Source organism: Apostichopus japonicus, chromosome 22 (assembly GCF_037975245.1).
Source record: "Apostichopus japonicus isolate 1M-3 chromosome 22, ASM3797524v1, whole genome shotgun sequence".
In the NCBI taxonomy this organism is placed as follows: domain Eukaryota; kingdom Metazoa; phylum Echinodermata; class Holothuroidea; order Aspidochirotida; family Stichopodidae; genus Apostichopus; species Apostichopus japonicus.
This window is the reverse complement of record NC_092582.1, coordinates 3175437-3202705: the sequence shown is the minus strand read 5'-3', so window position 1 is coordinate 3202705 and position 27269 is coordinate 3175437. Positions and strand designations below refer to the sequence as shown.

The following is a 27269-nucleotide window of genomic DNA, read 5'->3' as shown; positions in this document are numbered from 1 at the left end:
TATGGAACAATGGTGGGTCATACTGAACAGACTCTGTGCTTTATGTTTAACCAAACTTAAAAATCAAATCCTATACATGGAATGATTTGTTGACCTGGTTGATAAAATTGACCATGTCAATGTGTATATAATATGTAACTCAATTACGTTTCTGAATAATTCTTCTGTTTTTGATTTCATCTTCCAAGGCAATAACTTTGTAAATAATTCTCTTTTATTTCTTTTGCCAAAGAGAGAAATATCCAATAACATTTAGGTCTTTATTATCAGCTGCCAAGATCATTTCCATCTCTGTCCGGCAAGGCTCATGTTTTGGACAGTTCTGGAAACAGCAACTTCAATATTATCTGAAAGAAAAACAGGGCAAAAAAAATATTAAAAACAAGACACCACACTTATTCTTCTTCATAATGGACAGAAGAGGGACTCTATCAATGCCAAGAGTACTGGCAAGGAATCTGGTCACTGGGGTTACCTCAAGAAAGATGAATCTGATCGCCAAGATACCACATGAGGGATCAGATATGAGGCGATTTAAAGGAAATCCATGAGGGTACGAGGAGCTTATCAGGAGGTCATCATCATGAAATACCTAAGAGAGCAAAAAATGTATAAGCTAGAAGAGGAAGGAAGGATAATAAAAAGGTCCTTAAAGTACCTTCCACTCCCAAGAAAATGCCAAAGATCTTACGTGGTGTATATTCACGCTGATAACCAGATGAGACATGCAAGTGTTCGGTTTCACAGTGTGCCAGGTATTGTGGCTTCTGTGACAAGGGCAATGGTGTCACTGGACCCATTTTTGCACCCATCAAGTTTCCTTATTACATATGAGAAAAATGAGATGCCCCCTAATTAACTCCTTACCCCCCCTTCTACTCAGACCTGTCTGCATCACCCCTACTCCCACCCTCACCCCTGCTCCTCACCCCTGCTCCTCACCCTGCTCCTCTCTTTCAAGAAAATCCACAGTAAACTGAAAATATAAATGGTAACACTGTAACTTGTCCTTGTTAGATATAGGTCACTTTGAAGATTACAAGATTCAGGCTACCGATGTCACTGGTTGTTGGGAATCCCATCGTTGGCAAGAAGTGCTACGATATTCTTTTAAGAATATACCGAGGTGAAGTTACACTTACTTCAACTGATTCATTGTTTTCATCCCACATGTTCTGAACCACTTCAAAGTGATCAGCATTCTTTAGTTTACAGCATGAAATATCAAGACCCTCTTCTAGCAGTAACTGTAAATGATCAGAAATAACATTATTATTATGATTATAATATTTCATTTTCATGTGAGTTATAAAGTTCATACAGGGACTGGGTCAAGGACTGCAATACTTATAGATATTACTTTTATCTCTATTAATAGAATATACTAATCATCATAGTTGGCTACTTCAATAAAACTAACAATGCTGAAAATGTCAGAACTAGCATGTAATGGTGACCCATACAAACACTGAAGATCTATTTCTTTAAAAGTTAATGAGAATAATTTGCTTGCTCAATCCTTTCTTTGAGAAGAAGACTAGATTTTGGTGTATCTACCTCAGTGTTGTGATCTACAGCAATGCTTCTCACACTGTGGGTAGCGACGTAAGAATAGGCCACCAAGCTTTTCCGATGGGTCACAAGCCAGATAACAGAAGTTAAATTTGATTGGTAACAGTGTTTACCCAAGGTAAAAATTCCTCAAAATGGTGATTTATTTCCAAAAACTTTGATAAATGCATGTGCTGTTGTTTACTAACTTTTCAGTCAATGTGCACTCAATTTGGAATGCAAAAAGTCAAATTTACTACATAAATTACTAGAGGGGGGAGGGGGGGGGGGAAATATACATTGCATGGATTTTAATTCTTAGAAATGTATGGGTCAGGATAACCCTAAGGAAACCACAACATGGGTCATCAAGGAAAACGTTTGGGAAGCAGTAGTGTAGGGTAAGTCCCAATGTATGTCTTTAGAATTAACAAAATTCCTTGCAACATTTATAGATATAAATATTAAATGATGACTGGAATTCACTTTATCAGAACACAACGGTTTAATGAATGGACAATTTCTAATCTGCCATCTCACAAACCTACCTGGGTAAACTGTTGGTTCTGAATTTCAAACGATGGTGGGTCACCATCGCCATAGATACAACGTATCTTACAATGTTTGCTGTTCTTGACTATTTCAGGAATGTAGGCCACGGGGCTGCAATCCAAAGCGGTCTCGCTGTTTATTAGCGAGAAGAAATTTAAGAATTGTTTTGTAACACACATTTCTTGGTTGTTTTATAAAGCAGTAATATTGAGTTGTATTCTTAGATATTACCACACTGTTACTACGTTAGTATCTCAACTGCTCAAGTGTTTCATTTTTTAAAATGTAAGGTGACAATAAGGTGACATACCCCCTTCTCCTGCTCCTACACTCAGTTTGACATCAAGTGTTAAGTTTGAGGGTCTCTCAGTTACTATTATTATTTACCAAATTTATATAGCGCTCTTTTCATGCTTAAGCATGTTCAAAAGCGCTTTACAATGACAACAAAATGACAAAACCCTTAAAATATGAAAATGAAGAATAAAATTGACACTAAATTGGCATTAAATATTAATATAAAAAATATATAAATATATAAATGAAGGAATAATTTTAAAAATAATATAGATTTACAGTGAAATTCCTAAAAAAAGGCAAAAGGTGAGTTTTAAGTTAAGTTATGGTGGTTTCATATTCCAAGGATGATATTGAATCTCATTATATAACCATAAGTGCTAAAGAGTTTCCATGTGACTAAACAGGCTATGAAATTATTCAATGAGCAGCAAAATGTTTTTGTCTAAGATAAAAATCAGCGATCATCAGACCACTGGACACAAACGATCATGTGACCTTATTCCTTCCTAGCACGGCTGACTTCATCTCAATGCATGGGCGGCGATCATGGGGGGGACGGGGGGAAGTGTCCCCCCCAATATTTTAGGTGGGGGGGATATAGTATCAAATATCCCCCCCAATATTTGGTGGCATAGTTTTTTTAAGCATATGTTTTGTATTTTTTTATGATATCGCTAGTAATTTCAAACTAGAAAATGCTTAGATGCAACTTACAAGGCCTGGGAAGTGCCATTTCCAGCAATCTGGGAGGCATTTTCGGCCAATTTTTTTTTTTTGCGCTTCGCGACAACTTAGAAAGTCTGGGTACAAGCTTTGCCCCGCCCAAATTCCTCGCAAGGCGCCTGTCTAACCGTGTCACAATTTGTTACTATATTTGACCGAAAGGAGTTTTTACTTTTTTTTTCGAAATGAATAGCTAGACGGACCGCATCCGTAATGAAATTTGGTTTGCATCTTGTGTAAGTACGTACAATCATACATATGATCCACATCGATATGGGTTCACTGGGTTTCCATTTGGCCTGTTTCCTACAAGATTTCTATAACCGCAGGTGCGTAGCCAAGGGAGGGGGATGAAGGGTGGAGACCGCCCTCCCCCTCGAGCATATTATTTTGGTATTTTCTATGATATCTAAATTTTACAGTAGCCGTTATAAGAGGTTTTAATATTTGTACACCAATAATTTAACTGTGTCTGAATTTTCGAAAATTCCGTGACCAAGATTCTTCATCATACTTCCCTCTACTCGTGCAATTTTGACCGGTCTGTTAGGGGTTGAGAGTTTTTTTCTGTATTGGTTGTCCATAGATGAAATATTATGCAACATTATGGGTATGTTTTGAAGTGAATTTATTATTCAAATTCTGAACAAATAATGGGCTTAAAGCCTTGAAAAGTGGGGCTGACGGGTATTGTGGGGCGTTACGTAGAATTACCTACAAAAGCAATGATCCACAGAAGATGCAATGAGGTAGAACATGATGTGTGACTGGTGACAATCTTGAAAAAAGGTTATGAATGAAAAAGAAACTATTAGGAAAAACTTGGTTCTCAGGCAAAAGTGTACATCTGGTTGGTCAGTTTCAAGCCCGAGAAGTGCCATTTCCGGTGATCTGGGGGGCTATCAAAACCAGAAATTTTCTTGTACGCTGCGCGCCAACCAATGGTGGCGCTCCGCTTTGATAGTAATTCGCCTGCATGTCCCCCCCAATATTTGAAACAGATCGCCGCCCCTGTCTCAATGTGTCTCCATGGTAACAGACCGCCCAGCCATGCTAGGAAGAAATAAGGTCACACAACCGTTTGCGTCCAGTTGTCTGATGATCGCCGCACAGGCGTAAAACTTGAGTAACAACATGCTGTAAGTTCCCGTATAGACATAAACTATATTATGTACTTGCTCTACTTCTATGTATTGAGACTTGCAGCAGGAAGTTAACAATGAATCTTTGTTATATATACATCATATATGTATTTATGTATGTATATAAAACAGGGCCCTACAAATTTATGATTTTCTTGGGACAGGTCATAGAATCTGAGGAAATATTGTGGGACACTTTTAGTCCTACATCCTGGGAATTGAGGACGTCACCTTATTACAGCATTAACGTTTTTGTAAATTATTCAGCAATGAGCAGTCTCACCTGTTTAGACCAATTGGTTCATTAATGTAGGTCGTTACCAACGGACGAAGGTCAAACAATCCACTACCAGGACATGCACCTAGCAAGGTAATAATAACAAATATAACGATAACTGATAGCTTACAATTAAGTACCCTGCATATGACAATCTACATAGTTAAATTAGTCTTTGAAAACCTACCCATCTCAACTTATCAATCTCAGTCCCAAATATCAATCAAATTTGGAAACTACACAATCTCAACTGTGGATTGTTCCTGACAAAGAACCCACTGGTACTTAGATTAGTTGGGGGGGGGAGGCTGAAGTGGCACTATTCCCCTCCATGTACCTGCTAAGCTTCATAGATTCAATTGTTACTGCCTTCATCCACTTCAAAACATTCAATGCAAGTATTCCTACTACATCGTCTGGTCACATATCTCCACTACCTCTACCTTAACCTAAAAGTGATAGCTGCCCTCCACCTCCTTGATCACCTGCCCCCACCCCCCCCTTCTACCCTTCCCCAACCTCTGTCTATCCCACAGCTCATATCATAGTACTTACTTTTTGACATTGATACTATGATGTTTTGATAGTTACGGAACCAATAGAAGTAATCAATTTTTACCTTTCAGAAGGTCATGTGGAAGTCCATATTCTGTAGTCCAATCAGTTGCAAGTATCATAGCAGCCAGCTGACCCCCAGCAGAATGACCTCCCACAACTACACCCCTTTAATATTAAAACGAAAGAACGATAAAATAAATCTAATAATACTGGAATTACATCTTGGAACTGTTTGGCATAAACTAGTATATTAAAATCACATGAGAATACAGTACACAAACAGGGAAGATGAAAACAAATCAAATATTAATTTAGCCACAGATATAAGTCTCAATGAGGTAGTTAAATTTATCAAACAAACAGAATTTTTCAAAAGCTTTATAAAGTACCTGCAACATTGGCAAACTTTAGTAATAAATTAAATATTTCCTGCGTGTTTCATATTTACTTGTTAACGATTGGGGGAGGTGCTGGTGGTTTAAGAGAAGTTTACCACACAATCCAACATATTCTCAGAACCCTACAAAGTGGATCTAATTGGGGGGGAATTTCCCATCTTTTACCAGTAAACTTTGAAGAGGGAGAAGGGGTAAGCAATCGTCCCCATCCTTATTCACCCTCCATTTCATTTTCCATGGTTTATGGCCATGAATGCGATAATATCAACAAACAAATACCTTCAAGGACCAGGTAGTTGGTGAGTGCTCCATTTGTATAGTTTGAATGTGGAAGACCAGTCTGACCATAGCTTTCTCCTAGATGTAAACCCATCTTATTTAAGCATGTCGAGCACAAACTAACAAGTCCACAGATGCTACTTTTCACTACTCCTAATACATGTTACAATAAAATACACCAGTAATACAGATGATTTGGGTGAACCCGTAAACGGTACAGATAAACAGGGCATAATGGACGGGAAGCATGAACGATATGTCGGTGCAAGGAAGGTATCAAAAATAAAGATATAATTGACAACTGTAAATCAATTTAACTCCTACCTGGACTTTGGGTATTGTTTGGCACAAAAGGCAACAGCATCTCTGCATTCTTGGATCATATTTGGCAAAGAGCCTGCAAAGCAAGAAATGAAAAACATCCCTCTTATATTTAAATGAACCTGTGAAGTTCGCATTTGGTTTAGCTTAACTTGTAGCAAAGTGTTGACATTTACATGACAAAATACTAAATTTGCTGCAAGGATGACTAGATAAAGTTCAAGGGAAATGACATACTTCAATGTTTATGTGAAGTAATGGTCCAATGATACATTCAATGACCACCAGAGCTTCATGTTAAACTACCACATACAGGTGATACTCTGGTGAATAGTACGATGCAACAGTTCTAAAGAGATAATTTGAAACAAGATGAAGTTACAGATGCTAGAAAATGTTGTAGGTCTCATGAAGCCTAATGTTTGTTCATATGACAAGCACTACTACCCATCTATTGCAACATGAAAGCATTTAAAAAACACTACTATTTTTTGATTTTGTGTAGAGGGTAACATTGTTTTGCAAAGAGAAAATAGTTGTTTTAGAGGAGTATTTTCATACAAATATTCCCCCGAAAAACAAACTGAGTATTCTCCACGATCAAAACTCATGAAAATATTGTACGACAGACCATTTCTGTTAGCACTTTACAATGCAATTTTCGGGGACATTAGCACATAAAATTGGGAGACTGTGTGCTTGCCTTAAAAAACTTGATCACTCCCTGTAAACTCCAGAAATTTGGCCAGGTCTGCTACACTAACTTTTTACACTAAAGACCATTAGATCTTGAAATGGTTAGACTTGCCTAATGGAGAATTATTCACCTTGAGGAGCAATAGTGTATGATACCAAGGCAACTATTGCACCATGAGGTACAATATGCCTAGCAACCAAGCCATGAGAAGCAGCACTAAAAGAAGAAAGGAAGATGGACAAAACAGTTTATTTATTGCAGTCTTACATCCTCTTTCAAAGATGCTTGCTTAGGTTTAATATTTATACTAACATGCTGTTAAAGTAGCCAAACTACTATCACTTTGAACCTAATTTCATTGATGTAATCATTTTTAATAATGTACTTTAAATTTCAAATTAGGGCTGACCAATGGATGAAAATTAAACAGTAAAAGTATTCCATTCAACTAATTTTTGTGTTGCTTCATAGAAGCTGAATTACTCATCTGCACATTTTGAAGTTGAGCGAAATTGATTAATGGGGCTCTGGAGTCTTTACAGGGATATATTAACTACTCTAGTAGTGTTATATTTGATCCAAGTTACCTCTCTTTCCATGCAGTACTAAATGTTTTTTATTTATCACATTTCATTCTTTGAAACAAACTGATTACATTTCATTTTTGTTACATAGCCTATCTTGCTTGTCTGCATGGAACCCAACAGGAACTCTACTTTGTTGGAAGAATGACTACAATTTTTGTTTACAGATCAGCAGTGACGATGGTTGAGAGTTAGCATCCTAAAGAAAGCATCTCTGTGTTTGGTAATGCTTTAAAATAGCGGCCAGTGGTATTGTACCCACCATGTCTGCTTATCCGACTTGGTTTTCTTTTAACTTAGTTTTCCAGCATTGGCAGATTTATTCTAAGAATCTTTTGGTATGTCATTACTGCATTGCTTGATGCTGATATGTACACTGGTAAAATAATCATGTAAATTCATTACATTAAAAAACTCACCAAGACTGATAACCTTCACATACCTCAAAAACTGCCAGTAACCACCGTGGAAGTAAACAAGGAGTGGGGCATCTTTCCAATCATAAGAGAGAAAATACAGATGAGAAATTGTCAATTAACGGAAGGGATGCATAGCATTGTAAAGAGATCTATGTATGGCTTCTGTTGACAGAGTTGTGAGTATTCCTTTAATCCAATCAATCAGTGTTGACTTTATTCTCTAGATAGATTATACCCTTAACTCTGTTAAATAGTGTAAGTGTGTCAATTAATAATCATGTTTGATTACATGATGCAGCAATGTATGGAGGTTATCATACTATAACATGCAGAATACATTAATATCATACTTAATTACATGACCATGCAGTCTAGAGTATGTAAATGATTATAATTAGGATCAAAATGTCCCATACAGAAATAAGACAACCATATCTTCATAATCACCCATAAATGCAGTGCTCTGTACAATCAGGTTAATACAGACAAATTGTTCTCATATCAGTATGGCGGTGCAGTGGCCATAATAGTAGGCATATCAGGAGAGTACACCCTATATTGAAGGAGGGGTAGGAGACACAAATGATTACCGTTCAGCCTTTACCAACAGTTTGAGTCTGACGAGATTCGCAAAGTTCTCGTCAGTCAACTCAAGACATTGTGGAATCGAATCCAACCCTGAAATTCAAATTGAATGAAAGCGGTTGAACCCGCACTTGCTGAAGAAATTTTATTTCTATATACTTGTAAATCGGAGACGAGTTCACTAAATGCATCCCAGTTGTTCTTAGCTTCACCACGAGTGAATTACCTTCTTTAACATCTTTGGGAAAGTAAAAATCGACTGTTTGATTTGATTTTCTTCCGTAAGGCACGTTCATCTCACATTTCAGCAGTTTTCTGGTCTTATGACTCTCTATATGAGTAAGACAAACAACGAAACAGACAAAAAAAAAAACATAAGAAAGTTAACAATATTAACGTATACATCAATGATATCACCTTCCTCATATTTCATTCTTTCTTACAAAAAAAAAACAAAAAAACAACTGTAATAAATATGATATTCTTGGGTGAAATTTGAAATACTTTCTGGCTATTTTTACAGTTATTTTTCGTGATTATCTTTCATGAAATGTACAAAGTTGGACAGCCGTCTGACATAGAACTAAAGAACTGTTAATTGTAGTCACTTACTACATAAGTACCATCACAAGAAACAAAAAAACTCACTTTCATCAAGGAATTTGACAAAGAAGTCTATACATTCATCGCGATTATTGAACAGTCGACTATACCTGCTGGGAGAAAAAATGTCACCCAAGGTCTGAAAGGAGACGAGTAGAAAACAAACTTCATATTGCGTTGCAAATTCTCCCTCGGACAACCAGGTTATACTGTTTGGCCGTCCGGAAAAAGTGTAGAAAAACAACGAAGAATGACCAATATAGGTACAAAGTCAGATGGGAGGGTTTGGTGGATAGTACACCAGCTTTGAGCCGGTATGTGGGGGAGGGGGATTTTAGTAACGATGCAATCACAATTGTTGTAAACAAAGTCATCCACCAGAAGATCGCCAAAGCTGATTTGGATCAGAACATAAATTTGGTCGCCTCCAATGAACTTATGTCCATTAAAAATATGCCCTCTGTTGGTATGTGGGAAATTTATACAAAAATGCATCATAATTGTCTCCATATCTACACTTAGATATTCTCATAATGACCAAACGATAACTATTCTACAAATAGTGTCTAATTAGAAGAAATATCGCAAATATAATTTATCAAATGATAATGCCACACACAATATCGATGATTACATATTAATATCTCATTAATGTAGAACCATTGAAAACAATTTTGATTTCTGATTACTTACCTGTGAATCTAGGTTTTGCCATTCCTTATAGACGTAAGGAATTCCTTTCTCATCTTTGGGTATATCCCACTTTGTATCCATACCAGCTGTGAGGAAAAGAGAAATTATTAGAGTAAATAAATTAACCCATGCTTTAAGCTAAACATGAATGACATTATTGATATTTTAACAGAAGATTACTTTCTTGTGACATTTAAGTGCAAAATGAGATCATGCCTATTTAGGTCCAGTTTGCCAGCTAGCTTCAAGACAGAAGTGTTATCCCCACCCCTCTCTCTCTCCTGTCCCTCCCAGGTAACAGTATACTCTGTCCCCTACCTAATGGTCCACCTTGTTGTACTGAGTCTGTAGTGATCTCTGTTGTTTGGTCTGGAAATACCGATTACATAGTTCTTCTAGTTTCTGAGGTACTTTACGTCTGTCAGATTGGGATGTTAAGTGGGTAAATCTTGTAATTCAATAAACATTGAAAAAGGGATGGGTTGATCCAAGCTTTACGGAAGTGCTCTAACAAGGATCATATCAATAAGCTCTAGGCCGAACTTAAGGACGTTAGCATGCACAGGATTTCAAGGAGTGCCTATATGCCAGATTCTAAATTCCTGTCTGATTTAGGTCGGGGATTGAACCTTTCTGTAAGGGCCTAGTGTGGATCGAGTTAAAGTCCAAGACAATGTGGCCCTGGGGTCCTAGAAGCTGACTCCCACAAATGTCGTCTGGGGTCCCACGCCCAGGAATAATGAAAAATTGAGACGTCAAGTGATACATTCTGAGGCCTATTTAGTCTATAAATAAGGGCTGTACTTACGGCTAGACGTAAATACACATTGTGCAATAAATAGGTTACTTATGAAGTTTTGTATGCTCAGGTTGAAAAAAGGGGATGCAGCTATACTTTCCTCTCACCCCTGGATCCCTGCCTGAGGGCAGGGGTGTACATTCAGAGAGAGGGGGAGTAATTATTGAAGGACTGTCCCCAATCGATCCAGGTTGGTTGGTCCATAAAAGTAAGAACTATTACGAAAATCATTCATGAGGAAAACAAAATCGGTCTTGCTTTTTCTAACTTATGTGTCTACATTTCCCAGTTTAGAATAATATTACAGTAGACTAACCAAAATGCTAGCTTCCGAGGGAGTGCTCCCCCCTCCCCCAGCCTAGCTGTGTGGAGGGAGTGCTACAGTATCCCTCCCCCTCCCTCTCCCCCCAGCCTATAGCTGTGTGATAACTACCAGCTGGAGGTGATTGCACAGTATCAAGCAGAAGCCTCCATAAAATATTCTGCTTAAATTGAATTTCGTTCCCATGAGACATGATTTCTGTGCTTTCAGATCGCTTACAGAGAACAAAAAATATCGTCAAATGGTGCAGCTGAATTCCCAAGGATCCACACCAAAATTGCTCTACACCCGCTTGAAAAAAGGTGAATGTATGCCCCTTTGGGCCAAATACTTCTAAGTTCTAGGCTCAGGGTGCCATAACCTCAGAAAAGTGGAACATTATTCCCTGACTGACTATGGAAATGGCCAACCTCCCCGCTCCTTTGGTGCAAGTCACTGCTTTCTATTTGGATTGGCTTAGGATAAGCCTAGTTAGCATAGGGCCTAGTCTAGACCCCTAGGTCTAAGCTTTAGCAAACGCTGGTAAACACGGGCTTACGCAAGACCTAGCGGCAGCGCTGATCCGTAACGTTAATTATTGGCTCCCAAGCCCTGCACTCGTTCTCCTAGTCCTGCCATTTTACTATTTGCAGGTAAGTGCAAATGTAAATTGAAAACATCTGCAAGCTTACCGTCCGTTTTAGTTGTATGCTACGACAGAAACGTCGACTCGTTGGTGAAGACTACTGCACCTAGTTGTGACTTGCTTGATGCATAAACTGCGTCCTAGTGATTATTAGTACAGTACAGACACAATGTTTATGTGGTAGACAAATATAACTTTATCACCCGATATACTGTATACAGGTCTTTACAACTACCTGTCGTACCACTTAATTGCTGAGTGTTCCGTGTATACGTAAGATCAGACCGCGCTTACTCTATTACACTCTGATTCTAGAACCTTACCCCCAGCTACAGTGGCGTCGCCAGATATTTCAATCTGAGGGCACAGCACTTAATTAGGGGAGGGGGCCAATGTTTAATTGTGAACCCCGTCCTAGGGGAGTGGTCTGAAGGATGGGGTGACCCCTTCCGTTTGAGAAATTTTCGATTAGTTAAGGGTCCCTAGATGCAATCTGGTGCTATATTTCGCAACTTGAAGTAACGTAATGTTCAAGAATTTTTCTGGCTTTTTCCGTGTCCGATAGTTATGTTTTTAATTGAGTCGGAAAAAAAGTTATACAAGAAATGGTTATTAACCCTTTTTCTTTAATAATGCTTTTAAATAAGAGTGCAGGGTAGTAGTGAAGTTTAAGCACTAGCGATACACACCGGGGCCTCTGTGACCTTGTTAGTGAGAAACCAACTGGTTTTTGTGATGGTCGGTGGAAAGAAGTTTTACTGAAGAATATAATACGATTTTTCCTTTGTAAAAAAAAATTTGTTTGAGGAATTGTTTTAACACTACAAATCGCATCTGGGGGAACCTGGGGGGGCACGACTATTTTTTTTGGAGGGCACGGAGGGCACGTATGTGCCCTCCCTAGGCCACCCCTATATAACTTGTGATTTCTATAGACTAGACTTTTACATTCACCCAAATATCCTCTGTGATGATTAGGCCTACTGCTTAAACTGCTGGTTGACTGATTTGATTGCATATTGACTGAAACTTAGTAACCAGCAGCCGATTAAAACTTTGGGTGACACAGAGCAGGGAGTTGTAACCCCCTGCACAGAGAAAGTTTACTGTCGGATTCTAACAGAAACATAGTTTTGTTTTCCGCTTGGGACCCACCGTAAAAGCTTGGTAACCCATGTTTGGGTAGAGTCGTATAGTTTCAGGATTAAAATTTGGGTGAATGGTGCAATAAGAAGTTATAAGATTTCATAAGAAGTTAAAACGCAATAAGAAGTTATACTGTGTGGCTTCCTGATCCTTGGGTCTCTAAACTAAACTAAACTATTAGCCTCATTTAATTTACATCATGATGAAATATGTAAACATAAAAGTTGTCTCAAAATAATGACACCATACAATCATATAGGTTCTAACACAGCCAGAGAAATTATGAAAAGTACTTCAACACTTGGGAGTATTTTCGCATATCGAGTAACATACTTTGTGTCCAGGGAGCGGGTGCTGGGAGAGGCAGCTTTCATTTGACTGCTTGGAAGCATACATATGCGCATACACATGGAATTGTTGAGTTGAGTGGAATATGGAATCAGGTGGATAACAGAACAGACAGGGTTGGAACATGGTTTGTAGCCCACATGTCGTTCGCAGGAAGCATTCCGGACTTTGCAACATGGGCATTAAATGGTTAAGAAAAGCTCTGTTCAAGCTATTATTATGGAGTCTCTCAGCCTTCCCCCCCCCCCACTTTTATTTTTTAATTTTTTACTAGTTATCATGTACTTTTCATTTATTATCGTCATTTGTTGTCTTTTTGGCGTTTCATAGAATCGTAGGGTAGCGGCTCGTTGGAAACTGTTGGTCAGATAACAACTTGCTACGCATTGGAAACTCATGGTCCTAGGCAAATCTTGCCAGGAGCTTCAGTTACCTTATTTTTTGCTCTAAAACATATTTCAGTTCCATATCAACGACGTATTGCACTGTGCAAGTAAAGTCTTGAACAGACACGATTAATATGGCTGAATTCGTGCAGAGAAATCTGGAAGAGACTCTCCCAGAATTGGAGCAGATAGAACGTGTTGGACTATTTTCGCGAGAAGAAGTGAAGTGAGTAACCTACAGTATGCAATGCCAAAGGACACGTTAGTCAAAATCTCAGCGAAGCTGAAAGTAATGTGTAAATATATGCATCCTTACCACAATCAGCTAATATCGTGATAGTTACTATATAGATACATTTATGAGACGTAGTTGTTTCCACGTGGTCTAAGCCAGCCCTAACTTTGATTAACAATACTATTAACTCACTGAGACTATAGAGGCTAGGCCTAGTATAAGTAAGAGAAGCCTTCTAAGTTCTAGTAGCATGGTGGGCTCATAATTGACAGAAGCACTTAAGGATTTGATCAACAATATGTATCAAGCAAAAATCCAAATCACTCAAATGTATGCATTTTTCGTATGTGTAGTTCCTCAGATATGCAATGGTCTCAAAATTCTTTTTATCTGTGCCTATGCAACATACAATTGAGCAGAATTTGACCACAAAATGTCTGCCGTGTCAAATTCTTTCATACCCCGAAATTGACACATTCATCAATAAGCTAAAGTATAACATCCATTGACTATGGATGCTGTTTGCTATGCTCTGAGCCTCTAAGCTCAGACAGGTTAAGTCCCAGAGAGTAGTGGTATTATGTTGAGGTTATTTTGGTTATTTTTAGGGATAAAGATTCCCAAATGCCAAGAATATGTGAAAACCTGGAGGAGGTTGTTAAAAGCTTAAAAAACCCACAATTTGATGAGCACATACCTGAAATGGATGTCAAACTCATGAAATATGTAACTCTGCTTTGCTACACAAAGTTTAGGTTGCCTGCTGTATTGTGCTAGTTTTATTTGAAGGTGCATCAATTATGAAGCCTTTGCTATACTAAGAAAGTAAATGGTTATCTTATTTTCATTGTTTACTGCAACACTGCTTTTGATGTAAAATAGAGGGTGTTAAGTTTGTCAATAATCCGGTTTCTTTTTGTCTACAAGCTGTGACTGAACTTTCATTTGTTGTTGTAAACAATCACAGCTTAGATTCAAGATGTCTTTAAAATGAAAGGCAAGACAGGTAAAAACAGGTAAAATTATAGTAAATATTTTAAAATAGGGTTATTCCGGGGAGAGTTTATTGAATCCACAGACATTTTCGGGGGACGGCAGATGGAATCCGAAGACCGATTTGCCTGGCAGCCAGCGGAATGAGAGAATGTGTCATATTATTCATGGAAGCCGGACAGAAGGAATATTGCCTGCACTATTCACAGAGTGACAAAAGAGTACAACCCAACTCAGCATGGGCGCCGCTTTTGAATTTGAAATAATTCGTTCTCTTAATTCTCATCCTAGATCAATAATAAAGAAGCGATCAGGACTTGAGTATCGACTGAACCGACTGAAAAATGAAAGAGAGGACTTCTTGAAATACATTGAGGTTTGAGTTTATTTTTGATAAAAATGATTGTATCTTTGTACTGTAAGTTTGTTTCTCTGTATGTTTGTATAGATGATACCCCTAGGAGGTCAAATTGGACAAATACGTTAGTACCCCAATACTGAGTACAAGAGGACTTGTCTTTGGCTTGTCTTGTTTGTCTTGTTCTGATGATCAGTGGCATCTAATTTAACCGTACTGATAGACGTTGCTGTCTCGAAAAGTAAAATTGTAGCCACTTTTTCAGTCACAATTTTGAAGAAAAAACGAAACATCAAGTTCTTATTTTAGATACTTTCGTGGATTATTACACGCATTGAGCATAACTATACAGTAAACATTGATGCATGCGCGAAGTCAGGGAAATTTTGCCCTTGCCTCGAGCAGTTTGACTGCCAGCTTTTTCAAGTATAATTCTCTCTATTTATGGCGGAATCTGGTCAAACCATCGATGGAATCACATAGCTGAAAGAATCTATAGGACTAAACCAGTTTGCATAATCAAGGAGATCATCATCGCTGCTTTCCTTTAAAAGAACGTGATTGGCCTTGTGATAGCGAATTTATCATATACCTTGATATATCTTGATAGCTTTAGTGTTAATGTTTTAGGCCTATATACAGTTTGGGGATATTTTTTCACCTACAAGTCATAAATTTGATTTCAATAGTTTGTACTATTTCAAAGCAATTACTTTCAGATGTCTCAGAGAATGGCACTTCTTAGAACAACAAATATTGCAATCTTCAACCAGAACAACAGGAAAGCTTTTCTTATGTTGTCTAGAAGATTTGATCATACATACTATTTATCCATAAACAAAATGCTATATTCTCATTTAACAGATTTAGTGTACATCAAGATATTTTGTACTCAGCTCTTGTTTTAAGTTCCCGGAATTAATCAACTTCCACGATTTATGATTTGAAACCATTTAATTCAATGTTTTACTTAGAAAGCATATAATTGTTTTTGTATTTGTGCAGTTTGAGAAGAACCTCTTGAAGCTCATCAAGAAAAGAAGAAAGGTTGGTACAAATTTTACTGCCTTAGGATTTTACGACAAATTTGTTCATTTTGTGGAAGTAAAGATCAAATAATAGTGGTTTAAGTATGATGTGGAATAGTAAATGATTACCTATTATTCTTTTGGTTAAAATCAAAATGATAAATGGATGTCATTGTTGGCCAACTTTCTATCTGGGATTCATCGATCAAGCCATACTACATCAACATGCAAAGGTGCATGCCTTCATACTAACTGCCATTCAATACATGTGTGTGAACGTTAATTGGTTGGAAAATACTTTGGCTTCATACCAGGGTTTATACTAACACCTAAGGATCCTGGTTGTGAACCTAGTAATACTTTGGCATCATGCCTTCGTATTCTGCAGAGACTGCAATGGTGTGAATGAAATGTTAAAAAAAAAAATTGTCAGGCGGTTCTTTTGAGATGTATGAGTATGTTAGAAAGTATGCTTAAAAGCTGTTTGGGTGCTCTCTTACCAGAACAAAACAAATTTAGTAATTTAACCAGAACATAGGACTGGATAGGTTAGTTAGTAATATAGTGATAATGTGTACAACACTATTGAAGGATTTAATAACAGCCAACCGTCTTGAAATCTTGGGATATTGGTTTGTTTCTTTTATGACAGAAAATCAACTACTTTTTCAAGACATCGGAAATTGAGCATGCCATAGTTGTCCGGATTCAGAAACTGTATAGAGTAAGTATCACAAGGCAATCATTATTAATACACACTTCTCTGCAAATACCACATCTATAGGTATATGATTGTACTCACCCCTAAGACAGTCATATGTGTGTACAATAGAAGAGAAAAAAATGCATTGTTTGCAAACGTTTGGGTGATTTTGTTTCAGAGTACAGTAAGATTTGAGTGTTGTGTTTAATCGCAAAACTCTCAATTATTGTAAAAGATATATGTGTTGTTGATTAAAGGGCTTCTAAGGTCCTCTTGTGGCAGTCTTACACTTTCATGTTTCAATATTAAACTAGAAAGGACTGTCTGATCAGACAAAGAATGACAATCTGAAGATAAAATCCTCATTTGTAATAATATTCAAATATCACTTACCTGCTGACTTGTATTATGAGTACAACAGAGTACAACGTCCTGAGTACAAGTAGAATCCCTCTTCAAGGCAGGAGTAGGAGTAAGAGTACAAGGACTTATAGAATGAGTACAACAGCCTGAGTACAAGTAGAATTCCTCTTCAAGGCATGAGTAGGAGTAAGAGTACAAGGACTTAAAGAATGAGTACAACAGCCTGAGTACAAGTAGAATTCCTCTTCAAGGCATGAGTAGGAGTAAGAGTACAAGGACTTAAAGAATGAGTACAACAGCCTGAGTACAAGTAGAATTCCTCTTCAAGGCATGAGTAGGAGTAAGAGTACAAGGACTTAAAGAATGAGTACAACAGCCTGAGTACAAGTAGAATTCCTCTTCAAGGCATGAGTAGGAGTAAGAGTACAAGGACTTAAAGAATGAGTACAACAGCCTGAGTACAAGTAGAATTCCTCTTCAAGGCATGAGTAGGAGTAAGAGTACAAGGACTTAAAGAATGAGTGCAACAGCCTGAGTACAAGTAGAATTCCTCTTCAAGGCATGAGTAGGAATAAGAGTACAAGGACTTAAAGAATGAGTACAACAGCCTGAGTACAAGTAGAATCCCTCTTCAAGGCATGAGTAGGAGTAAGAGTACAAGGACTTAAAGAATGAGTACAACAGCCTGAGTACAAGTAGAATTCCTCTTCAAGGCATGAGTAGGAGTAAGAGTACAAGGACTTAAAGAATGAGTACAACAGCCTGAGTACAAGTAGAATTCCTCTTCAAGGCATGAGTAAGAGTACAAGGACTTAAAGAATGAGTACAAGTAGAATTCCTGAGTACAAGTAGAATTGCCTGAGTACAAGTAGAATTCCTCTTCAAGGCATGAGTAGGAGTAAGAGTACAAGGACTTAAAGAATGAGTACAACAGCCTGAGTACAAGTAGAATTCCTCTTCAAGGCATGAGTAGGAGTAAGAGTACAAGGACTTAAAGAATGAGTACAACAGCCTGAGTACAAGTAGAATTCCTCTTCAAGGCATGAGTAGGAGTAAGAGTACAAGGACTTAAAGAATGAGTACAACAGCCTGAGTACAAGTAGAATCCCTCTTCAAGGCATGAGTAGGAGTAAGAGTACAAGGACTTAAAGAATGAGTACAACAGCCTGAGTACAAGTAGAATCCCTCTTCAAGGCATGAGTAGGAGTAAGAGGACAAGGACTTAGAGTATGAGTACCCAACTTTTTGAACTAGTACCTTTACTACTGTTCAAAATGGACCAAGTATGAGTACAATCCCAGAAGGGCAAGCATGAGTACAGAAAACTAGAGTATAACTATAGACTTACTTCAAGTCTGCTTACTAATCCTTCACACACTCTCATTGCATGTACAACCTGCTCAATCTGGAAATAGAGCAGGAAGCTAGATATATAAAGATAAAGTGTATCAGAGTGCTGTAGTACTGAGGAGGCAGGTAATTTAGGTGAAGAGGAGAATTTGGTAGAACACAATTTTATTACCAAGTAGGAATTCTGCTGATATTACAGTCATGGCAGTGGGGTGCCATGGAAACTTGTTTGCTACTTAATACCCAAAATCCAAAAGATTGGAAATTATTGGAAATTATACATGGAAATAAATGGAATTATGGAAATGGAAATATGGAAATAAAACCAAATGGAAATAAATGGAAAAATAAATGGAAATTATTGGAAATAAATAAATGAATGATGTTGTTCACAATTTTGTGTATATTGTTTCATTGTCAGAGACTATGCACACTGTACCCATCAGACCTGACCTTGTGGTTAACTCACATTCGTTTCCTTCGTGAGTGGGTGAGTCTGCATCTGTGGTTTATCTTCTCTCTTCTTTTTGGTTTTTTTTTTTGCAGATAAATTTTTAAATTGAATTGGATTTGAATCATTTGCACTTGACATTAAAATATTCAGTTGTGATATGTTTAACAGTTTACAATGGGAAGATTAATTTTCACAATTACTGCATAAAAACCAAAAAACAAATCATTTTTATCATATTTTAATCCAGCTGGCCATAATACAATTGACTATTGCCATCATTTCCTTCTGTATGTTAGTTGCTCCTACCAAATTACATTTTTCCAATCTTCATTTTGTTTTTATTTATACAGAACAGACTCGGTCGCATGAGCCAACTCATCACCAAATTGCTGAAAATGAACTCTCGAGTTCCTGGTAAGGGAAACCAAAGTTGATTTATAAATTTTCCCTCTAAAAAGGTATCCATTTTGTGAGAAACGAACTGATTTTATACTGTGCTCTTCTCTGTGTATGTCGTATGATCCACCTCAGGGAATGACTAAGTTTTCAAATTTTGTATAACACTTTTGACTCTTATTTGATAATGCTGCGGTTACCTGTGTTATAAACACTGCTATACAACATTTAACTATTACAGGAATTTGATCAGTTTGCAAATTATTCGCGGTGCAATACTGGATTAGCTATTCCCTGCACCATCACATCTATCCTTGCTAGTGTTTCTTCATTCTTTTTTCTGAAAACCTCTAGCAACTCACAGTGTATAACATTTCTGGTTTAGCAAAGCAAGCTGCTCACAAAATGGGCAAATTGCATCAATAATTGCCACACAAAATGAAATGAAGTCAGCAGCTTTTGTTCACAGAATTTGAAGCACTTTTCATTATTTTATGATAGAGGTAAAGTCTTATACACTAAGAGGATTGCCATACACTGCAATAGTTGTGAGGTGTACACTCAAAGTACTCCCTGCTACTGACTACTCAAAAATTCTTATTCTAAGTTTAGGGATACAGCGATTTGTCCGAACCTAAAACCATGGCTTGTCATGTGGTAATACCTAAAAACCATGGTTTTCTAGGTACAAATACCCAGGTTTTGTAATAATTGGGATAGAAAATTGTTACTATTTGTGATTTATTTTTTCTTCTATCCAATACCCTGATCCTAGGCTTGTGGATTTTAGCAGCCAAGACTCAGCTTGAGTACAATCATAACCCAGACGATGCCAGAAGATTGCTTCTGAGGGCCATCCGTCACCATCCTAAGTCACAGAAAATATGGACAGAGGTTTGTAACAATTGCAAATTACGTTTCAAGGCTTCCAAATTAGGACGACTTTTGGATGGTTGTGATAGACCTCCAGGGCCACTTTAATAACATCATCAGAGGACGTACAGGGTTAGATTTCAAGTGACTTGTACTGGTTGTGAATTATTCGTAAGATCATTAATGTAATCCTACTTATTTTGAGATCAAAAGTTAACCTTTTTCTAACGTTTGATGGCCAGACAATGACAATTTGCAATACAGTATTTTACGTGGTGTTTACAAAGGTTTTGAAGCATTTATTTGTCTTTGAATACCGAATATGTATATTTGTTTGCTTGTTAGAGTGATAACTTTAAGTGCATGAATCCCTGTTTCGATTGTCAGTTTTGTTGGCAGGCACCATGATATTAGAAAAGAATATGGAAAAGAAGGAAATGTAATAGTGAAATGCTGCCCTCTATTTTCTGTTCTTTTATGCAGCAACTAGTTATTTTATGAAATAAGTATTTTAAGGAATAAAAGTTAAAAGATTTGAAACAGTATCTGAAGGAGATATGTTTAAGACAATATTAAGGGAAAGATGTTTAAATTAATAATGGAGTGCTCAAGCATAAACTCTTGCACAACATGCTTACATGCCTGGAAAAAGTTTGTTCTTTTGTGTACAAAAATAGAATGTTTTGTAATGGAATGTTAATGCTTTGTAATGTAAAATGTTTATTCCACTTATAAAAAATATTTTTATAAATAGTCATGAAACTGTTTGTTCCTCTTATAAGAAATATATAATCCTGATATATTTATTTTACATATATAATATAACCTTAAAAGAGAGGCAAACTCAAACCATCATCGTTTAGTCTACATCCATTGAGATGCTTAATGATGCATGCCCCCCTCCCCCAAGGGTCATTCAAGGAGAAACTAACCAAGGAGATGTGGGAAAAATGTACTTCTTTAAATCTTTCATCTATTAATCCACTTTCTATTTTCAGTATTTCCGGATGGAACTCTTGCATGCGTACAAGGTGAGTCCATTTCTGTAGTTTGTTTCCATTTAATACTAGCTTGACTTATTGTCTTAAAAAAAAATTGTAATTCTTATTTTGTCAAAAGTATCTTAGATGAATTGACGATTTATTTCAACATAATATTTACTTGTATAGATGTAGGCACAATATAGCACTAAATAACCAACCAATGTTAATGCAATGAAAATTAAGTTGCCTCATAGAAAAACACTTTTCAAAGAACTGATGTCAACTTATTGAACAAAAGCATATTGCTAACAGCCATTGCATTGGAATTTTATTGGCATTATCTTGTCATTCCTGGTATAAGAACCAATGTTTGAGTATTACTTTATCATGATAGATGGCCACAGCTCTTACTTTTGGAGATCAATTTAATCGGAAGGATAGACACCCCCTTTAAATGGGACATTCCAGGACCTGAGGATGATATGATTTGATTTTAATATTTCACACCAAAAATACAAAAAACAAAACAAGACACACAGTGTTAGGGATAAACACAGTAAAGTCTATCCAGCAGACTCCAATTGATTAAACAAAATGCCAGCAATATTCTGCATCTTTAGGTCACAACCCATATCCTTATAGCATAATCAGGGATGTGCCCACGCTGGACGGCCCCGCCCAGCACTAAAAATTACCGCCCAGCACTGTCTTAAAAATCGTAAATCCCGCCAAGCATTATTTTCATCTAAAATCCTGACATTCCTAACAATATATTCAACATAAATTGACAATAAAATTTAAAATGTAAATTGTTAGCAAAACTAGTACTTGTGTATGTGCTTAAAAAGCTACACAAGTGCCAGCATTTGGCATCTGAGCACCTTCAAAAATCGCAAAATTTCTCAAAATGGAGGGGGACACCCCCTCCCCTTTAGACCCCTCCCCCAGGACGGGGATCAGTATCCCCGACACTCGGGAAACCCTGGGCACATCCCTGCATAATGTATGGCAAGATAGGCAATCTTCAAATTTTGTTAACGCATCTGGCAACACCACAGTGAATGATGTCATCACGGCTATTCAGTTGAAAATGTTTCCATTTTTCTTTTTAATGTTTATCACTCACTTATATCACAGAGGAAATTACTACATCTACAACACAAATGCTATAAACAGAGAACCAAGCTTGTCAGCAAAACAAGCAATCCAATTGTATCAAGTTTCAAGTGTAAATCAAGAGGAAGATTATATATCAAAAAGTAAAGATTTTGAAGAACATTTACCATAACAACATCACTGACCACCAACTGTGTTCCAATTTTTTTTGGGGGGGGGGAGGAGGGAGGGAAGGGGGAGTGGGAAGGATCCAAGGTTTTCAGGGTAGTCAAAATAAGTTCCATTGAATCATTACCAACCACATGTTGAGCTAGGAACAGTATAATCCGATGGGGTTTTTAACTGACAGTGTAGACTATATTACTATTCCATATTGGTGTCATATTATCTGCCAATGTTATATCCTTTGTAGCCTCTGTTCACTACATTGTTAAATATGAAACTAAAATATTAATTTGACTATTTTTTCAAAATTTTCCTCCATGAAGCTTAACCAAAGAATGGCCATCCTACAGCAGAGCCAGATGACGTTAGAGGGGGACGAAACGTCTCTCCTTAAAGGGGAACTCGCGGGGGTAGTTTACAAGAAAGCAGTAGAAGCCATCCCAGGTACTCGCTCCTTCCACTTACAATGTATAGTATTGTGTAATAGTTTATAGTTTACTCATTAATTTGTATGATCATATTCATTGATGAATGTGTTTTGGTCTAGTTTTGTGTTACATCATTTACTGAGAAATTTATTTTTATTATAGAAATATTATTTTTAATTGATGTATCAAAACAGCTGGATGCCGCTCAAAACCAATTTCCAATTTCCACTTTTCGTTCAAGTTACTTTTAAAAGCAAATTTCTGATTAAGGTGTGTGAAATATTTGTAACAAAATATGATTCATTTCCCGCCTCCCAGTCTCCAGCCTACAGTAGTTGTACTTCCTACAAACTAACTTTGTATCATTTAGCACAGCGCCCCCATATCAACTTCCTGACTCCACTATCCCTTCCTTCCAAATCTACTAGTCATTTTTGAACTTACGTTTTTGCAAAACTACATATTTGCAAAACTAAGTGTTTGCAAAATTACGTGTTTGGGAACCTACGTGTTTGGGAACCTATGTGTTTACTTACCTAAGTGTTTTGCAAACCTACGTGTTTTGAAAACCTACGTGTTTTGCAAACCTACGTGTTTTGCGAACCTACGTGGTGTAAACCTACGTATTGGGGAAACTACGTTTTTCCACACACTTTTAATCCTGGAACATATATGTGTATCCATTAGCAGGATATTCTATATTACAGGCACAGGCAGCAGTTTGAAGCATTCGTAACTTTATTTAAATATGCTTCCCACTGAAATTTTCTTTTGCTGTATTTGACAGGTATTGATCATGGGCTTAGCATGACAAAACTGCATTGTAGTTTAATGTGAATAAGCATGTTACCATTGTGACTCTGATTTCCTGTAAATAAAACCAATAAAAAGTTATGTTTGCAATCTGAACTCTGGTTTTCCCGGCTAATAAAATTTAATATTTCTTTTCAATGTATCTGACTAATTTTACCCATCACTATTTACGCTGTTTAGATGACATCCCGTTCAGACTATTGTTTGCAAAGATTAGTCAGGACTTTGACTTTGCCAAGCATATCACAGATGAAATTTACAAGGAGTAAGTTGAATATTGTTGGTGTTAACTTTCTTTGTTGCAAAAGGAAAGAGGGGAGGGGTGCAGGAAGGGGGACACAGGGAGCATGATTAGTTTCTCTGCTTTGAGGTTTTATCAAGCTTTTACCATATTACCATTACCCTAGCTACCTTCCAAATATGAGGCATTTGTGATGTTACCGCAGTAGCTCATTTTTGTTCTGCTTTTTGATATAACAGCTTACAACAATTAGAAGTTTTTAATCAGAAAATACTCTCAATGGCAATTGTCTTCATTGCTTTGTTGCTACTTTGCATGTTTGTATTATATTTATGACAAAACCAAAACCTACGAATTAAATACCACCTTTAAAAATATGCGATAATATGTCAACTAAGTTTGTGTAACATATTTGCATAATCTCTCAGTTTACAGACTACTCATCCTGAAAAGGAACAGACTTGGGATGCTCTAGCTAGACGACCTTTGACCTTACTTACCAAGGTCGCAGATGGTGAGTCATACTAGGTCAAATCTAAGTGCTTTAAAGGATAGTTCGGAAGGTGCTAAATAGAGTGGCTAAGAAAATGTTCGAAAAGGAGACAATTTCAATTATCTGTATCACGATGACATTTATTAGGAATCGCTTGCAAAGTTCACCACGCTGCTTAGAAAATGTTCGTCTTTCGTCTGTCAAAAATGAATTTTGCCCCCAGTCTATCCCGTTGAGGTTACAGACCCATACCAGCCCCCCCCCCCACTACCAATGTAGTGAAACAATTGGAACGACATTTTGCTGCTTTACAACTGGTTTAAAACAATAACAATATGTCATCATCCATCATCTTTCCAAGAATTTATAAGTCATAATTTTTAGTCAGTGGAATTCCAACTAAAAATAACCTTGTATTGTTAGGATACCCAGTCGTTGTGAAGGAACTCTATTGATAACGTCATGGAAGCCCCCACACATCCTTAATTTTTACTGTAGGCATGAAAAATAATTTACTGTGGTCTTATGAATCATATGAAGGGTTTCCCTTTCATTGTCATGTTTTAGTCAAAACGTTATCGTTTGTTGAAATTAACTTCTTGCCTTTGTCATCAATGTTGGTTAAGGACTTGTTTTGATGGGGTATAAATGTGGGGGGGGGGAGGGGTGTCTCCTGTTAGCCCATAATATGCTTGAATGCCAAATATTGGTCATGTTTCCAACCACTTTTTTCTTTCACTCTCAAATAATTTTATCCTCACCAATATCTAGAGAGAAAAAAAATACTAGGGGTAGAAGCTTGAGGAAAGAACTTTTGAAAACATTTGCCTCTGTTTAATAAAAAACTGCTCTTTGAATTCTGGTTGGACATACTGAAGATACACCGATTCATATGAACCAGTTTTTGGGAAGCAATTTCAGCATACTTTGGAATTCTGATGCAATCCATACAATGATTAGAACACAAAGACCTATCCACACTTCCTTAACAAGTCACTTTACAAAAAAAAGTCAGTAATAATACCAGTTTGTGAAATGAGTGGGTGTGTTAAAGCTTTTAATGTGACATTATGGTTAGGTTTGTATTCTGATAAGCTGGGGCATCAGGAAACTTATATTGGTTTCGCTTTCAATGAAATCATGATAAATCAATTTTTAGAATCTAAAAAATGATTTGTCATATTTCGTAGAGGATGAATGACATGTCCGATTTTTTGCTCTCTGTAATGCGAGAAATGTAATCCAATTTGTTGAGCAGAGTTACTACTGACACACAGTACTGGTAATGTTGGTTGGTCCTGTCTTTAAAGGCATTGAAGACTCAACCCAATACGCGTGCCGCACTCTGAAAAAGTTAACTTTCCGTTGCTTGCAAATGAAGTTTACTTCTTGTCGCTACAAAATGCAGACAGTAATTAACACGTCATACCTTGTTATCTTTGATCTAGACCGGAGATGTCCACGCTGCTATGTACACTTTGTTGTGGGTAATATACCGTAGTAGTATGTATTGACTGTACACTAGTGTCCAATTACCGACAGTAGCAAGCTGTGTGTGTATTTTCTGGGATCGATGGTGGTGTCTAACACTTTTGTTACTCCCCTTTCGAAACTAGGTCAGATTACCGGCATGAGACGTTTCTTTGTGCGCGAGTCTTCACACCCTTTAAGATAATCTTGAATAAATCTTGTAAAGACAGATTTGAAGAATCTGCAAAGTTGATAAAAAATTTCAACTTTTCTGGGATTATAAATAAATGAATAATCAGCATGAGACATATCAGAACTAAAAACATTTCTTAGGTATTTGCAAATCTCTGAAATTTATTCCCAGAATCGTTGTTCATGGGATGATTTCGGTGGACCAAAAGTAAGATAATGTTTTATTAAAACATCTCATCCATCTGTTAAAAATGGAGTACCGTGCCACCAGATTTGTGGCTAAGATGATACAAAATCAAGCTATTTGCATATTAAAGGGATATTAAGGTGACTCAATTTGATTGCTTAAAAACATGAATACCCTCATAGCATTCTGTATGGCAAAAGATGTGGATTTTTAAATTTTGGTGATGTTTTGTAAAGCACCTGGCAACAACAGTGTGAGTGATGTCATCACAACTAATTTGTCTGTCTATGTAGTATTTAACTCATTTATTCACACAGGAAAATAATATTTCTACCAAAAAAAAATTGCATTTTGATGAAATTCTAGATACAGAGAACCTTGTCGGCTAAGCAAATATCCCAAATCTATCAGGATTTGAAGGGTAAATGGACAAGAAGATAATGATACAAAAGTTATGACTTTTAAGAATATTTACCATTATGACATCACAGATCACCTACTGTGATCCATTCCAGGATAGAAGCGAGGGTTTATCCAGTCAAAATAGGTTTCAACTCAGTCAACCATATCTTGAGTATGGGATAAGATATTCAAATGGGGATTTTGAAATAACAGTGTTCAATATTGTTTTTTTCCATATTAGTGTTAAGTACTCTGCCACTCTACGATCCGTTTAACCCTTCTGACTGCTTAGACAATTCTCCCTTTCAAGGTCAGGATGACAATAAGTTTCCCAGAAACAGGTGATCAAATTGTTGCACTAACAGCATAGGTTACCATGATGTAAAATCGTGAAATGATGTCATAATATGTTGGCGACTGATGATTGGATAAAGCCAAGTGCCCTGTCGGTGCTTGTTATCAGGAATGTATGTGTAATTCACTATTAGTTGTGTACGATATTGCAGAAATGTGTTGAAAGAGCCGGAACTTGTAAAAGTACAGATACAGGTCGATTTTGTGATGTCAAGTGAAACGGTTCAGTATCCATGCACCGTAAAATAAATTTAACCACTTGTGGTGTGGCAAGACTTCAAAATTTATGTCAATAGTTTACATCAAAGACAGTGGTGGTGAGCTTATGCAATTCTACTTTTGCATAATGTTTGAATGTTAACTC

At 37.0% G+C, this 27269-nt stretch overlaps 2 protein-coding genes across 4 annotated transcripts in view; one reads left to right on the top strand and one right to left on the bottom strand.

Annotated features, from left to right (window-relative positions):
- Positions 1-133: 133 nt before the first annotated feature.
- Positions 134-26770, bottom strand: LOC139963732 (kynurenine formamidase-like). Of its 3 annotated transcripts, none has more exons than XM_071964838.1 (12): positions 26625-26770; positions 9683-9768; positions 9035-9128; positions 8613-8717; positions 7825-7873; positions 6929-7014; positions 6105-6177; positions 5165-5268; positions 4552-4630; positions 2100-2235; positions 1143-1247; positions 134-347 (listed from the first exon to the last, which is right to left on the bottom strand). In XM_071964838.1, exons 2-12 carry the CDS (start codon positions 9761-9763, stop codon positions 306-308), a joined length of 954 nt encoding a protein of 317 aa, XP_071820939.1. In that variant the 5' UTR covers positions 9764-9768; positions 26625-26770; the 3' UTR covers positions 134-305. The 3 variants fall into 3 exon arrangements, with proteins under 3 accessions (XP_071820939.1, XP_071820938.1, XP_071820937.1); XM_071964837.1 differs by lacking the exon at positions 26625-26770 and adding an exon at positions 11342-11468; XM_071964836.1 differs by lacking the exon at positions 26625-26770 and adding an exon at positions 11475-11630 and having other exon boundaries at positions 138-347.
- The window catches only part of LOC139963728 (U3 small nucleolar RNA-associated protein 6 homolog), a 70217-nt gene continuing 56229 nt past the window's right edge, over positions 13282-27269 (top strand). Inside the window, exons 1-11 of the mRNA XM_071964826.1 lie at positions 13282-13534; positions 14828-14912; positions 15900-15941; positions 16575-16646; positions 18760-18828; positions 19143-19206; positions 19964-20082; positions 21060-21092; positions 22649-22769; positions 23747-23831; positions 24236-24321. Coding sequence (XP_071820927.1) covers positions 13443-13534; positions 14828-14912; positions 15900-15941; positions 16575-16646; positions 18760-18828; positions 19143-19206; positions 19964-20082; positions 21060-21092; positions 22649-22769; positions 23747-23831; positions 24236-24321 — 868 coding nt within the window. The 5' untranslated portion in view covers positions 13282-13442. The remainder of the gene's footprint in view (positions 13535-14827; positions 14913-15899; positions 15942-16574; positions 16647-18759; positions 18829-19142; positions 19207-19963; positions 20083-21059; positions 21093-22648; positions 22770-23746; positions 23832-24235; positions 24322-27269) is intronic.

Excerpts from the sequence above, each read along its gene's own strand:
- LOC139963732 (XM_071964838.1), bottom strand. The coding sequence starts at position 9,763 with ATGGATACAAAGTGGGATATACCCAAAGATGAGAAAGGAATTCCTTAC. Across the intron at positions 4,631-5,164 it reads TCCACATGACCTTCTGAAAG|GTGCATGTCCTGGTAGTGGA; the intron begins GTAAAAATTGAT and ends TTACCTTGCTAG. Across the intron at positions 348-1,142 it reads AAAACAATGAATCAGTTGAA|ATAATATTGAAGTTGCTGTT; the intron begins GTAAGTGTAACT and ends TTTTTCTTTCAG.